Source organism: Felis catus, chromosome B2, assembly GCF_018350175.1.
Source record: "Felis catus isolate Fca126 chromosome B2, F.catus_Fca126_mat1.0, whole genome shotgun sequence".
Classification (NCBI taxonomy): Eukaryota; Metazoa; Chordata; class Mammalia; order Carnivora; family Felidae; genus Felis; species Felis catus.
Window position 1 is genome coordinate 58138131 of NC_058372.1, and position 18054 is coordinate 58156184.

General features: G+C 34.5%; 1 protein-coding gene across 1 annotated transcript in view; it reads right to left on the minus strand.

Moving 5' to 3' along the window:
- Positions 1 to 18054, minus strand: part of LOC109499722 (protein eyes shut homolog) — an 866761-nt gene that overhangs the window by 760499 nt on the left and 88208 nt on the right. The window contains exon 4 of the mRNA XM_045057710.1: positions 673 to 865. Coding sequence (XP_044913645.1) covers positions 673 to 697 — 25 coding nt within the window. The 5' untranslated portion in view covers positions 698 to 865. The remainder of the gene's footprint in view (positions 1 to 672; positions 866 to 18054) is intronic.

Consider the following 18054-nt stretch of genomic DNA (forward strand, 5'->3'; position numbering starts at 1 on the left):
CAAAGACAAAAAATAGGGAAGACTACCTGCCTGCTTATAATATCCAGTAGCCTTCAAAAATATTTTTCCTAAGCAAAGAATACCTTGTTAAGGGGTATAATTCTCATTCTTATTATCCTGAGTGACACTGACTATAAAAAGAATTAACTTGGAATTTAACATATGATATACTATTTACAATATAGCATCATTTGATTTAGTAAATTAAATAAGACATATTGAAACATACTCAAGATGTCAAAATACTTCAAATTTGGAAAAAAGGCAGATTAAAAAAATTCCAATAAATTGATAGGAATATAAATTTATATATAATGATTCAGAGAATGTTAAATAAAGATAGAATGAAGTAAGTATTACAAGTTTTTTCAAATAAGTTTTATGGATAGTTAAAATCAGCTGGGACTGGAATCCAGTTATCTACCAAAATTTACATATCATAATAAAGATATTAATAAACATTTTTTCACTGTTTAAGAAAGAGTATTTATTAGCAAAGAACATCAATATTCTTAAACCAAAACTTAAAACTGAAACATAACAAGAATTCTAAAATAATTTTATACCCCTGAAAAATTAACTCAGAAAAATAAAGATTTGAAATAAGTCAGAAAACAGGTTTCAATACACATCAAATTCAATCTTTTATATATCTTATTTTCATCTACTTACCTGGATCATCTGGGTTAGTATTCATGATGGTCCACAGTCTTGTAGCCCTTGCTGATGGAAAGCTACTGATTGGAGTGTCAGAAGCAGATACTGTATATGTTTGTGTAGAAATGACATCCGTTCTTTGAGAGACAAGAGGTAAACAGGTAATTCTGCTTATTTCAGCACCACAAAAAAGCCCAGTGGAGCAGGCCTGCAAACAATAATTATAATAACTAAGTTCACAGTTTCTTTGTCACCAAGAGAGAAGTTTTTAAGTTAGTTCTGAGGCATTTTCTTGTCATATTTGATAGCTCAAATCATCACCTTAATTTGCTTGAAAATAAAGTCTTTAGGGTAAATTTTATCTGCATTTCAAAATTAATCCTTCAAATTTTGGATATGCTCAATTAAATGCCTAAATGTATTCTTCATTTCTTTAATTTTAAGCCAAAATACTATTTCACATTTCCTTTGAGGGTATTTTTTTTTCCAAGGAAGAATTTGTGCTGTATGGTAGTCAATATGGATCTAAAAGCTTCGTTACAAATTATAAACTCTTCCACTCTAAATGTCATATTTAGTTGGAAGCAAATGTAAAATGCAGTATATGCAACAGATAATTTGAAAACATTTTCTTGTGATGTTTGAATCATTTTAATTTGTATTGGCTTACGGAGCAATGATCCTTATAGATTTAGGTTTATGTGAATAGCCTATTTCTGCCATAAACTTACAAGATAATTTCTGCATAAAGAAATTGTTTTTAGCTTATGGGAAGAGAATTGTGATACATACATAAATAAGTACAGATATATCTGGGGATTCTCCTTTAAATATAGAATTAACACTTAGTTACACTATTTGTAGATTTTGAACTTTATGAAAATACAATTCAAATATTATTTAAAAATAGTAATGCATGCCTATTTCCTAACACTAAGGACACATTCAACAGGTATCCTTACTTAACTGGGCTAGTATTTGTTCAAGATTTCATATAATTTGCACAAAATGTAAATTTTACTTTAGATGTCCTTTTTTCATTTGTTTCAGAGTTATAAATTCTGTATTCACTTTCAATTAACACCTGAAAGTTTTTATAAGGTCAGAGAATTCTTGATGTTTTATAACTGCTTTAAAAAAATCTAACATGTAGGGGCGCCTGGGTGGCTCAGTCGGTTGAGCGGTTGACTTCAGCTCAGGTCATGATCTCACGATCCGTGAGTTAGAGCCCTGTGTCGGGCTCTGTGCTGACAGCTCAGAGCCTGGAACCTGTTTCGGATTCTGTGTCTCCCCTCTCTGATCCTCCCCTGTTCACGCTCTGTCTTTCTCTGTCTCAAAAATAAATAAACGTTAAAAAAATTAAAAAAAAATCTAACATGTAGAAAATGGTAAAAAGTGTAGCTAGAAGCGATAGAAGAAACAGCAAGAAAAACATATGTTTTATGATTCCACATATTAAGGACCAAGAGATTTGTCTTTTTCTCTACTCAAGGGTAAGCAGCAAGGCTTGGAAAGAATTCAAAGATTGTTGAAAATACACATGGAACTAGGATAGAGATCAGAATGCAAATATATTAGATTATGGTGAAAATACAGCTGTTACATAGCGCAAAAATATTTGCACGACCAACATTTTCCTACTAAATCATAATCAGAAGTTATTATCAACTACCTTGAGAAATCACTACCATGGGGTTAAGGGATCCTCAAAGCCCCATGATCAACAAGTTTTCCCCATGTCACCATTGCTACATAGGAATCACAGATATCCTTGAGGTACACTAGATCAGAACATGTAAAACAAGGTGATTCAAATACTTAATGACGTAAGGCTAAGATACTGCCATAAGAATGATCTGGAATACCTGATATTCATAGACTAAATATCTATCTTTAGACAACTTTACATTGGAACTAACATTTGTCTCTATGGTTCTGATATGTTCTCTAATATTGTTGACTATTATATCACTGGATATGTTAATACATCCATTCTTCCTGGTGGGAAGCCATACTTTCTCTTTCCTATGTTGTATGCCTAGGCTCACATCCATCATGTGCTGTTCTCAGTATTTAAGTCTCAAAGGTGAATTTATTTTCCTAATTTTGAGCTTGATAAGAAATGTCTTATTATATTCCCAAGTACCAGCAATTAAAATCATAGAGCCTTTTTTAAAATTAAATGTTCCTCCAAATTTATTTCAGTATTTTAATTGTTTGAACTCTCTCTCTCTCCTCCTCCTCCTACACACACACACACACACACACACACACACACACACACACACTAACATAATTTATCCTAGAGAAACTTCTATATTTTCCTTAGTTAAATTCAAAACTGCATGGCAAAGCTTACTACATGTTCACTAAACTTATTTCTTCTTCCTCTTGGACATGTTTTACTCACTCTTGTGTTTATGTGAGACCACGTCATTTACTCCTAATCAATGAAATGTGAATGATCATGAAGTATGTCACTTTCAGATTGATTGACAAGAGTCTGCTATGCATGAACCTCCAGCCTCTTCTTCCATGTGGCGACTTCAGAAAACACATATTAATGATAGAGGAGCCACAAAAAGGAAGTAGCCCAGATCCATAGATCTTTCTTTGAAGGAGAATATCTGAAATCAGAAACACTCACTTGGACTTCATATGAATGAAAAGTAAATTTGTATTATTCTAGGAAAAATTTAGAAGTTATTGCTGTATCAACCAGTATTGGTTGGTATCAATCTCTCCCTCACTTGGTAATGTTACAAGAAAACTAAACCATAAATGGTTGAACATTTCTTTTCCCATAACTGCAGGATTACACTGAAGGATATAAGTATTTCAAATATTTAAATTTGCTTTAATTCAGCAAATATTAAAGTTATATTTCTTTCCTAACTTCAGTTACCCTAATTTACTTATTTTGCCAATATATCTCTCATTCACTCATCATTCATCTATCAAATATGTATTGAGTACCTACCATGAATAGCATAATAACTTACTTGCTGATAGTTATTGAAATGTAATATGTGCCATGACAAAGATAGCCATTTCTACAAAACTTCATGACTTAAAAAATATTTTTCTTTCTGAATCTATATTTGAGGAGAAAAATGCAAATAGGATCTTTTGAATCAAACCTTTATGAGAATATGGTCATCCACTTTCCATGGTCACTGTGTAGCCTTCTATGTCTTTACTCAACAAATATTTCATGATCAGTTTCTAAGTGTCAGTGATTGTTGCAAGTGCTTGGAATAAAATAACTAACAAGATATGCAATGTTTGTTTCATTACATAGCTTATCTTTTAGTAAAGGAATCAGAATTAATTAACTAATACTAATTAGTAATAAGTGGCTTTAAGACAAAATTTTGTGAGATAAATAATAAGGACAAATAGGGAGGACTCTTAAAGGGAGTGGCCAGGAAAGTCTTCTGATCAGGAATCTGAATGTGAATTTCTGAGGAAAAGAGCATTCAAAGCAAACAGAAGAGGGGTATAATGGCCCTGAGACAGGAACATGCATTGCATGTTTGAAAGACAGCAAGATGGGGGATATGAATAAAGAGATGAATGGAAGGCCATCAGTGGATGGAAGTGAGGTCACAGACATAGGCAAGATAGGTAAGATAATGTGTTTCTTGTATTTGGAATTAATTATGAGAGTTATGGAAAGCCATTGGAGTAGTTAATATTTAGGAAAAAAAGATACAGTTTGATTTATATTATGAAAGGATTAAGTTAATGTTTTGTAGATAGTAGACTCTTAAGGGAGTCTGGAGTACAGGGAAGAATGGAAGCTGTGAGATATATATATATATATATATATATATATATATATATATATATATATATATATATATATATATATAAAATCAATGATTCCTAAGTTTTTGTTCCTATCAGTGATGTGCGTAGTGGTGCAACTTACTAATTTGAAGAACACTGGTGAAGAACACTGGTATTTTTTTAATACTTAAATGTTTATTTATTTATTTGTTTTGAGATAGAAAGAGTGTGTGAGCTACCACAAGCACAAGTTGGGGAGGGACAGAAAAAGTGGGAGAGAGAGAGAATCCCAAGCAGGCTCCACGCCTACCAACAAGGAGATAATGACCTGAGCTGAAATCAAGAGTCAGATGCTCAACTGACTGAGTCACCCAAGAGCCCCCTAAAGTACTTTAAACTTGATAGGCTCATTAGCTATCCAGATATGGATGTAGAGTAAGAAATTGGAAATATGAGTCTCTCCTGAAGCAGAATTACTCTTAAATCATCTCAACTAAGTAAGAAATTATGATTATGGGATAACTAGTATTATCCCATAGTCCTTCTAATTCTCTAGTCACAGACCTAAAAAAATGGCAGAGCCTAGATTTATATGTAGGCACTAAGACTCCAGAATCCACACACATAATCATTGTGCTATATGTTTTACCTCTTATTACATCTTCAACATTTATTATGAACAGTTCTACCCTACAGTTGATTGTTTTAGGTAATAAAAACATTCTTTTATTCTAATAGCCTAATGGATATCACTATCAATTAAATTTAATAATCAGTATCAACATGTTAAGATCTGAGCAAAACAATGTTTCTATTGACAGTAACATTTGAAGACATAATGTACTTCATCCTTACTTTCTACTTGAGGTGATGAGTGTGTAATATAGCAAAACAAAACAAAACAAAACAAAACACCCAAATTCCCAGTTGTCACAGTTTCATATCAATCTAATTCTGTGGTTTGATCTACTTTCCTCTTAGAACTAGTAGTTTACTCCTTAAAGTTTACTAAAATAACTGAGAGCTTGAATTTTTCCAACACTATCAAAAAACATTATTAATTTTTTATTTTTTTAAGTTTGTTTATTTTGAGAGAGAGAAAGAGAATGTGCGTATGCAGTGCAGGCAGGGGAGGGGCAGAGAGAGACAGACAGGGAGAGAAATAGAATCCCAGGCAAGCTCTGTGCTGTCATGGCTAGCTGCAAGTGGGGCTTGATTTCACTTAACCATGAGACCATGATCTGAGCAGAAATCAAGAGTTGGACACTCAATGGACTGGGCCACCCACGACTCCCTATTTTATTGTTTATATAGCAAACTGTCTACCTAATTTGTGGGGGCCAGTACAAATGAAAATATAGATCCACTTGCTAAAAAAATGGTTAATTATTAAGTCAGCAACAGCAGAATATTAGAGCAATTGTGTGTGTGTGTGTGTGTGTGTGTGTGTGTGTGTGTGTGTATGTGTAGGGGTGGGTATCTTCTAATGGCAGGGTCTTAATGTAACTCACAAATCACATACCCATGACTTATATAGGCTAATTTTGCCATTTTATAATAGTGGATTTACCTACCTGTAGCTTAACACTCTTTGAAAATTTTCTCAGGGTGATATATGCCTTCTTAAATTGAAATATCTTTTTGATAATTTTGATAATTGGAAGAAACAGTTCAGATGATTATTACGCTAAATTCATGACATGGTGTTCTTGTAGAATTATAAAGGAAACATCAGGCAGAACATCCAATATAAAACCACCAAGCAAATCTGTTTCTAAGTAGTATAGGCTTAGTTACCCCATCAATTACAGTTCTAAGAAGCAATAAACTCTTCCCAGTTTCATATAAAGTGAAACATTCGATTTATGCTAATTGGAACTATCATGTTTCATTAGGAAAGGTTCACTAAACTGAAGTTCTCTTTCAATAATTTCTGCTTTCTGGCAAGCTTTTGCATCATTTACATAATTTCCAATTCTATAAAAATTTTACTATATAAAATTCTCAGGTCTCAAGTAACAAATCAATGTCCAGTCACAAAACCAATAACCAATAATTTACATCTAGTTAGTATATTTCTCCCATGTTGGGAGAACTTGTTGGTTAGATAAGGGGAAAAAACCTTCAAAGTTGTTGATTCAGTGTTGTTGTCTTGTAAAGGATACTTGCAGGTTTCTGCATGTGGTTAGCTAACTGGACTGGGAGATGAAAGGTAAAGTTAGTGTCAGTCTGAATCTGAGAATAATATTCTGAAGAATGATATCATTCACCCATAATAATAATAAAAGAATCTGTTAATGATCAGAGATCAAGTATTAAGAATACTTTGACATAAAGTATATAATATTGAGATAGTTTTATGATTCAAAATTGGACTACATATTTTATTTCTAGTTTTTCTAGAATTTCCTCTATAATATCTATAGAGTCCATATCAATAATTAGAATTGTTATTGTATGACTGTTTGTATACCAAATGGATTTACATGTCTTTACCAGCATAACAAAAGTGCCTCTGACCACTCTCTACTGAATGGCCATGGCTAGTATGATGTCTAGAACATAGTTACATAGTTGGTGGTCAGTAAACATTTGTTGGAAAAAAAAACCCTAAAAGATAACATTCCTTTGAAAATGCATTTTATCTAGGTACTTCTGCATTTCTTTTTTCCTATGAACATAAAATTCCATCCTTCTTGAAAAACTCCATCAGATAAGAAATCAGGATTTTGGAATAGTAGTCTGGTGAAATATCCCTTGGGCTTCCAAACCCTGAAGATTATTGATGGTTCACATGACCAAAGCTTTATACAGTCTCATATGAACCTTGTGATCTAAAAAGGATGTAGCCTAAGTCTTGATCTTTCAAGAATAAAGCCTCCTCATGTAATATTCTAAACATGATAGGGCCCTTCCAGGAGAAGTAGTGATCATCTAAACTGTTTCTATGGAGGCTGTCAGTGGACAGACCTAGAGAAGTAAGTCTGATCTACACATGTCCTCTGTAGAGAGCTCATCATAATGGAGCACATAGATAGTGATATGATGGCACGAATTATCTGTCTAGGCTGTGTGTGGCACTAATGCCACTAATGCTATGGATATTTGCATCTATTCACTATCTCGAGAATCTACGAAAAAGGTGGCAAGTTCTCAAGAAACATATAGTTCTAGAATTCTTTTCTTCCTGCATGATGACTTGACAGAAAACAACAGGAATTCTCATTCCCTCATTTTGTACTTATTTCTCTTCTTTCTTTCTTTATTATTTTTAAGATTTATTTATGTTCGAGAGAGAGAGAGAGAGAGAGAGAGAGAGAGAGAGAGAGAGAGCACGCACAAGTGGGGGAAGGTCAGAGAGAGAGGGAGACGCAGAATCCGAAACAAGCTCCAGGCTCTGAGCTGTCAGCGTAGAGCCTGATGCGGGGATTGAACCCACCAACTGCTAGATCATGACTTGAGCCGAAGTCAGATGCTTAACCGACTGAACCACTCTGGTGCCCCTTTATTTATTTTCTTTTTCTTTTATTTTTTTTAAATGTTTATCTTGAGAGAGTGAGAGCGAGAGCGAGAGCGAGAGCGAGAGCGAGAGCGAGAGAGAGAGAGAGAGAGGGAGAGGGAGAGGCAGAGAGAGGGGGGAGAGACAGAATCTCAAGCAGGCTCCACACCATCAGCGTAGAGCCCAACACAGGCTCAATCTCAGGAACTGCAAGATCATGACCTGAGCCCAAATCAAGAGTCAGATGCTTTACAGACTGAGTCACCCAGGTGTCCCGAGGCCTATGTTTTCTTGAAGTGAGTTTTCTACTTTCTTAGAAGATAACTTTATTTCCCTTCATTGAATTTGGCTACCAGATCTTCAAGGGATCTTCAAGGGATTTGCTTAGGTGGAGTTCTCTTTGAAAATATACGCTCATTGCTTTCCTATACAATTCTAATCTTCTGGGACAACTTCTAGGAGAACTAATGAGTGAAAAGATAAATATCTTGAGGACTGTACTGAATCAGACATTTTCCTTGATCTGGCTATTGGAAGATATTTGAGAAAGGCAAGTGGAAAGCGCAGCTCAGGGGAGAAGCCAGGGTTAACACTAGAGACAAAATGTTCAGACAACAGATTTCCTACAGAAAGCTGATGAGACAAGAGGTTGAGAGACACTGTTTTAGAGGCAAGCCCTCACAAGTATATTTACTAACTATAGAATATGTGCCAGAGTTATTTTTTTAAAGTTTATTTCTTTTGAGAGAGAGACAGAGACAGAGACAGACAGAGAGAGAATATCAAGCAGTCATGGTACTGTGAGCACAGAGCCTGACATGGGGCTCAAACCCATAAACCATGAGATCATGACCTGAGCCAAAGTTGGACACCTAACTGACTGAGCCACTGAGACACCTCAGAGTTATTTTTTAAAATAAAAGTCCGACTAGGTAATTCCTTAGCTGAAAAAATCATCAGTGGTTTACCACTTTCCCAGGAAAAGTAAAAATGATGTAGTCTAGCACACACAGACACTGACCATTTCTAAAAACATATGCTTATTTCTTATCACTTTTTTACATAAATTATGATAATTACTACTTCACATATATTTTTTTCCTTCCTGAATCCCACTACTGCCACATATCCCCACCCTGAACCTAGGTAACCCAGATACCCAACTTTTTTGATTCAACTCAAAATTCTCTTGGAAATCTTCTATGTTCCTTAAACAGTTTTTAAATACATCACTACTGTGCTTTCATGAAATATAGTGTAGACCTTAACTGCAGCTGTTATCTGTCATGCTGTGATTGCTGTTTGACATATTTTGCACTCCCAGTAGACCAAAGTTTTTAAGAGCAAAAACAGTCCTCAAGTGTCTAGCTCAGTGTTAGAGATCATAGGCTAGTAAAGAATACTCTTGGGGGAGCTTGTGGTATCAGTCTATGTCAGTCTGCTTCATGCTAAGTAAAAAGAAGGGAGTGATAATTCTACTGAGTTGGAGACCCAAAAGCCTTTGATTTGGTCAACTCAAATTGATTACAAATGTTGAACCGGAGTCTTGGGACAAGATCTTTATATTACTTGGTTTCCATTGAAGTTCACAGGTGACTTATAAAATAAAAAGCCTGTGGAATACAATGGGTCTGTAATTTGATAACTAAATTGTAATTACTAAATGAAAGGTACAATTTGATGAATAAGCTATATATTTGAATATGAATTATTATATATACAAATTACTCAGACCAATGTGCACAAATCATATATTTCTAATACATTTATAATAAAGATATTCAAACTTTCCCCCCTTTTTCAGTACTGTTAAATGCACCTGTACATTAAAAAACATAAATTACATTTTTTTATTTTTGGGACTTGGATTGTATTGAATTAAAACTCCCTTTGCAAAAAATATTCTCTGAATACTTTTCTAATGTTTCACATTAAAATAAACTCAGAAAACTATGAGTACAGATCAATTTTTTGAAATAAAATTATTCATGTAGCAATAAGCATATTATATTTTGATAGAAAATATACACAAATAGACTACTTTCAAATTTTAAGTGGATGATATTTAATCAACTTTCTACAATGAATAAATTAAGTTTCATGTCAATTATTTTGATTCTAATCAAAGAAGTACTAGTTATTTTCCTATATGTTAACTATAAATATAGATATTGGGCTCTGAATAAATAAATAGTTTGAATTTTAAAGTTATAGGCTCCACCATGGTACAGTTCATGTTGGTAATACCACTGTATTTAATTTAAATTAAAATAATTTGTGTTTGATTTGATTTGAGTTCAACACAATATTGAGAATCTACTCTGTGTTAGCCATCCTATCAGAATCATTTAATAATGTGCAACTTTCTGTACCTCTTCTCTGTAGGGCAACTTCAACCTACACCCAATCATACTTGCTACACTTGTCATTGTCATTCAGGCTTGCTCTCCTATTGGAACTCTTTTCTGAACCAATTCAGTCAAATTGAGTAGGGTTCTGTACCTTTATTTTGATATCTATAGTATCTTGTATACATACCTATATCAAAACACATTAGTTAATAAATATCATTTGTTGTCTATCTCTCTTCGGGCTGTTATTACATGCCAACCAAATAGCCACAGTTGTATGCATGACACACACAATGATTCATTACAGTACTGATCATTTTATATTTTTCTTCATCTTGTAGATCATTTAAAATACAAAGGTGCAATCTTCATTTTATTTTTTTTTTAATTTAATGTTTATTCATTTTGGAGAGAGAGAGAGACAGAGCGTGAGCAGGGGACGAGCAGAGAGAGAGGGAGACACAGAATCTGAAGCAGGCTCCAGCCTCTGAGCTGTCAGCACAGAGCCCAGTGTGGAGCCTGAACTCACTGACAGAGAGATCATGACCTGAGCCAAAGTTGGGCGCTTAACCGACTGAGCCACCCAGGCGCCCCTGCAATCTTCATTTTAAAGCATTAACCAGGATGGCTTCTGACTCCTTTAGTAGTAGCCTACTATTTCCTATTTAGTAGTAGCCTATCTATTTCCTGTAACCCACTGTGACAATACATGTTATCTCTCTCCCTTTAGACTGAGACTGAAGTGGGTTAGGCTTATAGTTTGAAGGCTTTGAAGCTGATCTTCACATTCTGAAAATATGCACACAATCCTCCCTTTACTTGGAAAATTCAAGTGCAAGTGACATGAAAACAGTTACATGAAGTAACACAAAACCAAATCAAGTACCATGGTACAAGGATACCATCTAACACCTAAAATATATCAAATACAGCAAGGAAAATACTCTGTGCTGAAAATTAGTGCCCCTGAGCTGCATGGAGAGGGACAAGCAACAGGTCTTATTCTTCCCTATAGACTGACTCTTTTCTTAGTTTTATTTATTTTTAATTAAGGGGGAAAAAAGCTAAACCAGATGCACTGATTATGAATAGCAAAAAAGACTCCTAGGCCACAAGGGAAGCATTAAAACCCTGCTGTTTTTCAGTGGCAATACTAGAAAAAGCAGGGGAACAGAGAGATTGGTGTTTATCATCAAAAGAATGCAGTAGATGTCGGTTATCATATTTCTTCCTGCTGCCTCGCCTGTATTTAATTATTTATAGAATAAACTGGCAGATGTAAAATGCACACTTCCATTTGTTATAATGTAAGAGCCATGTGAAATAAGAAATTTTGGTGTAAAATGTAAGAGAAATTTTGTAGAAATTGTATGAGTTAAATCCTTTTTAGTGTGACTGTGTTTGCCAAGAGAAATTTGAGCATAGCTCAGTGTAAAAAGATTCAGACCTAGAGTTGAATACAGAACAAAACCTTCCTGATCTACCAGCTACATAAAGTATTCTAACCTCTTTATTTCCATATCTGTAAAATAGGGATAACAATGCTTCTTATGTCACAAGTTTGTTTTTTCTTTTTTAAAGCACTAAATGAAGTAATGCATCCAAAACACTTAGCCTGGCAAATAGTTAATGCTTCACCAATGATAACTAACTTTCATGGTAGCTTGTGGCTCAAATGGTGTTTTACATCAGTTTATTATTATAGAAAGGAATTCACTATATCTTTGATAGTGTATGGCATTGCATCTAATCTGTGTTGCAAATTTCTTATATGATTAACACCAAAATATTTATGGTCTTACTCATGTTCTTACTCATTTGATAAATAAATATTTATTTAGAATGAATCTATTATGTGGTATCAATGTGGAAAAAGAGGTAACGACAGATATGCATAGTTACTGTTCTCATGGAGCTTATTACTGGAGAGAAGAGAAGTACAGCAGGGTGGAGAGGTGAGGAGGGAACAGAAGGGAAGGGAGGGGAGGAGGGAGAGTTCAGTCACATATTGAATACAGAGATACACAAACAATTGATGGGTTACGGTTTTAGCAATTGCTATGAAAATAAATTATAAAATGCTACCTAATTGTTTATGAAAATTGGAAATGGTACAGCACTTTGGAAGATAGTTTGGCAGTCTCTGACATAACTAACCACACTTTTTTATACAACCCAGCAATTTCCATTCTCTGATATTTACTGAAATAAACTGAAAACTTATGAATGCACTAAAGCCTGCACACAGATGTTTATAGAAGCTGTATTTATAACTGTTAAAACTCAGAAGCAACCAAGATGTCCTTTAGCAGGTAAACAAACTGTGGTACATCTAGGCAAGGGAATATTATTCAGCACTAAAAAGAAATGAGCTATTAAGTGATAAAAAGGCATGGAAAAATATAAATGCATATTTGAAGTGAAAGAAGTTATGTTAAAATGGCTATGGTATTATTCAAACTATATGACATCCTGGAAAAAGAAAAGCCAAGGAGACAAAAAATCATGAATGACTGCTAGGAATTAGAGGAGTAGAAGGGATGAGTAAGTAGATCACAGGATTTTAAGGCTGTGAAAATACTCTGTATGATACTATAATGGTGGACACATATCATTATTCATTTATCAAAACCCATATGATGTACAACACCAAGAGTGAACTCTAATGTAAAATACAGATTTTGGTTGCAATGACGTGGATGGAACTAGAGTGTATTATGCTAGGCAAAATAAGTCAGTCAGAGAAAGACAAATATTGTATGATTTCACTCTTATGTGGAATTTAAGAAACACAACATGAACATAGGGGAAGGGAAGCAAAAATAAAATAAGATAAAAATAGAGAGGGAGGCAAACCATAGAAGATTCTTAACAAACCAAGGGTTGCGGGAGGGATGTTAAGATTCTTAACAAACCAAGGGTTGGGTAGGAGGATGGGCTAAATAGATGATGGGCATTAAGGAGGGCACTTGTGATAAACACTGGGTGTTATATGTAAGTGATGAATCACTCAATTCTACTCCTGTAATCATTATTACACTACATGCTAACTAACTTTAATTTAAATTGAAATAATAATAAAAGCTATAGACTTTGGATAATAATGTTGTTCATCAACTCTAACAATTCTGGTGGGGGATATTGGTACTGGGAGAATGGGAGTATGGAATGGATTTTGGAATTCAGCCTATGCTTGCATTTTGAAAAGTAGTAGTTCAATAATATCTTTTGCCCATACCTCCATCAATATTACATAGAGATATCTATCTTAATATAAGTGAATAAAAGGTATGGTGTAGAGGAAAGAACACTAGTATATAAGTGTGGGCATTTAAAATTCTACTCCTGGGGCGCCTGGGTGGCGCAGTCGGTTAAGCGTCCAACTTCAGCCAGGTCACGATCTCGCGGTCCATGAGTTCGAGCCCCGCATCAGGCTCTGGGCTGATGGCTCAGAGCCTGGAGCCTGTTTCTGGTTCTGTGTCTCCCTCTCTCTCTGCCCCTCCCCCGTTCATGCTCTGTCTCTCTCTGTCCCAAAAATAAATAAACGTTGAAAAAAAATAAAAAAATAAAATTCTACTCCCAACTCTCCAATGGATTCACAATGTTATCTTAGGTATGGTTTTGCCTCATGCTATAAATTTTGAAACTGAGCCTCAAAGAATTTTCCATATAACCTAGGTCTAAAACATTAAACCTATTCTCCTCTGTGGCAATATATGATACCAAGAGTATTCTGTTTCTACCAAAATACAAACATTACTCCACTACCATGTTTAAACATGACACAGACATATAAAGAGGTGGACAACCATTACCCATATTATCTAAATAGCCCTAAAGTGTAGTCATAATTCTACTATACTTCTTTTATCAATAATAATAACTAGTCTGAGAGATTTAGATTGTGCATAATGGCTATGCTATATGTCTGTTATATAAATTGTAAGACAAGTTATTTTTAATATTCTATTTCTAAAAATATTAAACTGCATTTCCCATAATAAATATATTTATTTACTACAGAGAATGTCCTATTTGCATTATTAAAATACATGTTTTCATTCAAATTTGCACCTTCCCTCCTTCTCCAAAACTTTTATATACTTTGGGTTGTAAAACACTAAGTTACTGTATTGCTGAGTATGCTGAGAACACACATCTCTGTTCATGGTGAAACTAGTCTTGAGAAGCAGATTTTTTAAACTGGCTATTATATATTTAGACTTCTCATTAGCAGTACTGATCAATCCCTGAAGGTAGGCTTTTCAATATGAGGTACCGATGAAGACTTAATACTTTTGGGGATACCTTTCTAACCCTTGAGAGGAAGCCATAATCTTCGTCCCTCGAGAAAGCTCTTCTAATCACTATTTTACTCAGGGTTTGCCAATTGCCTTATTACTTTTTTAAAGTTTGTTTGTTTGTTTATATATTTGGAGAGCACATGCACAAGAAGGAGTGGGGCAGACAGAGAGGAGGAGACAGAGAATTCTAAGCAGGCTCTATGCTGTCAGTGCAGAGCCTGATGCAGGGTTCAAACCCACAAACTGTGAGATCATGACTTGAGCTGAAACCAAGAGTTGGACGCTTAACCAACTGAGGCACCCAGGCACCCCTTGCCTTATTATTTTTAATATTAGTACTACATAAACAGTATCCTAGTTAATGTCTTCATTTCCTTCAGCATACAGTTTCCTGCATTTTGAACCCATTGCTGAATGCTGTATTATACCCTACACATTTGTCTCCTTCACTCAGATGAAAACTCTCTTTGGTATGATGTTGAAACTAATGAATTTTTACATTATTTTGAGGATCTAGTGTAGTGCTCTGCACACAATATATGCACAGAATACGTTAAGGCAAAGCATCAAATTTCCTTTAAAACAAATGTTCTTGTTTCTTTGTTTGTGTATTCAAGTGTTTGCATACGGACCTGTCCTCTTTTCCCTAATTTGAATGTTAAGAACAGTGTGTGTTCCTATATACGGTATATGATTTCCAAATACTTTGCTATGGTGAGTGTCCAAAGGATATGCTGTTTTTTTTTTTAGATGTGTTTTGACTGATCAAATGTATAAATAACTTGAGCTCAAATATGAATAAATATCAAAAGCAATAAAACATCTCTTTAAAAAAAGAAATTATGAGTTTAAGAACTATACTTCTGCTTCCTTACTTCCTATATGGAGACACACATATTTTAATTATTTAATAGGCGAATAATGGGATCTCGAACACAATAAATACTTGTAAATATTCATTAACAACATCAATGACTTTATATCATGAAAAATAAACAACAGAACTCTAGACAAACATCAAATCAAACAGTCTATCTTGCTATCCTGTGTCTTGCTTTCAGGTCTATTTCTAAGTTGACATTTAAAAATAAGAAATTGCAAATAGACTGGACTGCTGTAGAACTCAGAGCATTTTTTCCTTATTCAGAAAACAGATTTTCCTCCCTTCTCCTCCATTTTGTTGAATACAAATACAGCTTCTATACTACATAAAGATTCGTTTTAATTTAAAGAATGCAATTAACACTTTTGTTGACCATCATTTGCAAAATGCAATAAGTATGACCCATTGACAGTCATTGGTTAATGTATGGTATGGATCAATATTGCCTGGTGAAATTCATTTACTGAGGAAAAAATGAGCAATGCTGATCAAATAAAAGGAGGAAGATCACTTGTCTTGAATTTTCTTAGCAAGCTTAGGATATTCAATAAGTTGTGTTCTGTCATTTACATTCTTTTGCAGAGCATTTGAATTTTAGAATAATATCAGCACTTTATGTTTTGATTCACTTTTAAAATCAGTTCTGCTAAAAAGAATAATCCACACTAATTATCAGTTTGTCAGAGACTGTCACAGCCCTAAACATTATAAAAAACCCGAGAGTTCAGGTCTTTCATATTATCTACTAAAATTTAATTCTTAGAAATACGGAAAAAAATAGATTACTATCCCCCTATTCAGTAGGGGCTATTTAATTCTCAAATTACTCTTCATTATCAAACAAATAATAATTGCAGTAATATTAATTTTCTCTAATCACATAAACATGCAGCTGAGTTAACATTTTTATATGGCAATGTAATTAGTGAGAGTTTTTAAATAAAATAGCCTAAATAGAAAGAATATAGAATGTGGCATTTTTCTGGAGATCTATTTGAATAGGGACATCAGAGAGAAGGTAACATAAACAGACTTAATGTAAAGAGAATTGCTATAAATTATTTTAATAAAAGGCTTAGTAGTTTGTAATAAGGTCGGCTGTATCAAGTTATATTCAGAAATTCAATGCTCAGATATCCCCATTAAACTGATACATTTTAATGCACTTTAACACAGATTACATGTGGTAGCAACTGGTATACTTATTTGTGTGAGATGATTTATAATTTTTTAGTTTCTACAATTTAGTGGGGAATTGGATGCCAGATAAATTGGCATCTTTTCCATAAAAATGTCTAGCAACTTTGGAAAACAGAGCAATCATTTGAGGTGAGAGACCTGGGAAACTTAATTAGAAAAAGGAAATCAGTTTTTTAAAAGATACACTGAATTTCATGAATGGAGGAAAACTCACCTCATTTCCTTATTAAATATGCCCCTTAAAACAGTAATAAAACTTCTGGTTTCTGGTCTAGCTTGCGAGAAGCTTGCAAGTCATCCTTCCCTTCTTCATAAACATTAAAAAGCTGAACAAACTAAAATTCAAGAACTCTCCTTAGACCCATCAGAGAATTGAAGTCACAAGGAAAACTGCTCTCTGCCAAATTAGTGGGGCAGTCAGGTAGATACAGAGAATCATAGCTCACCAAAACAGACACTCAGGAGCAAAAACCACTGCTGGAGCGAGTAGCAGGGCACGAGAGCACACTGTAATTCTCAAAATGCTGGACAATCTTGAGAGTTCAAAACTCCAGAGGTGTCCCGTCTTAGGGGATCCTCCATAACTTTCCTAAGTTTTACCTCCACGTTCTCACAGTGAAGATAGGAGAAAAATCCCTTTGTGCTTCCAACAGGGGGAGAGAATAGCCATTTTGAAATTCTGCCAGAATATTATGTTCTTCTTAGCAAGGCCTGAGGAAGGAAAACTATTTTACCAGAGCCTAATCAATCTGGGAGAAAGGAAATACTCAGTTCTAGCCTCCTGAAGTTTTCTTGTTGCGTCTAAGGGAGAGGAGGACTGAGAAGCACATGTGAACGTCACAGCCCAGGCGTGAGGCACAGTCTCACTAGAAGTCAGACCTAATCATAGAACTCTTGAAAGCTTCTCCTCCCTCCACATGTTAACTACATCAAGAGAGGTCTCTTGTAATAACAAGGGGTATAACTAAAAGAGCTACACATCTCATGTCTATTTAAGAAATCCTAAGAAAACCCAATGATTACGGGGAAGACAAAAACAAGGTGATATCAGCAGAAAATTTTAGCCTCTGATACCTAATAGCTACAGCAAACAGCAAACATGGCCTGACTCCTAGCCAAATGAAAATAAAGTCTTACACTAAAGATCTATTTATCTCAGTTACTTAGACCCAGGACACGATGTCTGGCTATAAATATAAAATTATGAGGCATATTACAAGATGAAAAGTACAATTTGAAGAGACAGAAGAAGCACCAAAATCAGACTCAGGTATGGGAGAGATTTTGCAATTATCAGACTAGAAATTTAAAACAACTATGATTAACATGCTAGGACTCTGATAAAACAATTTCAATTTCAATGACGAC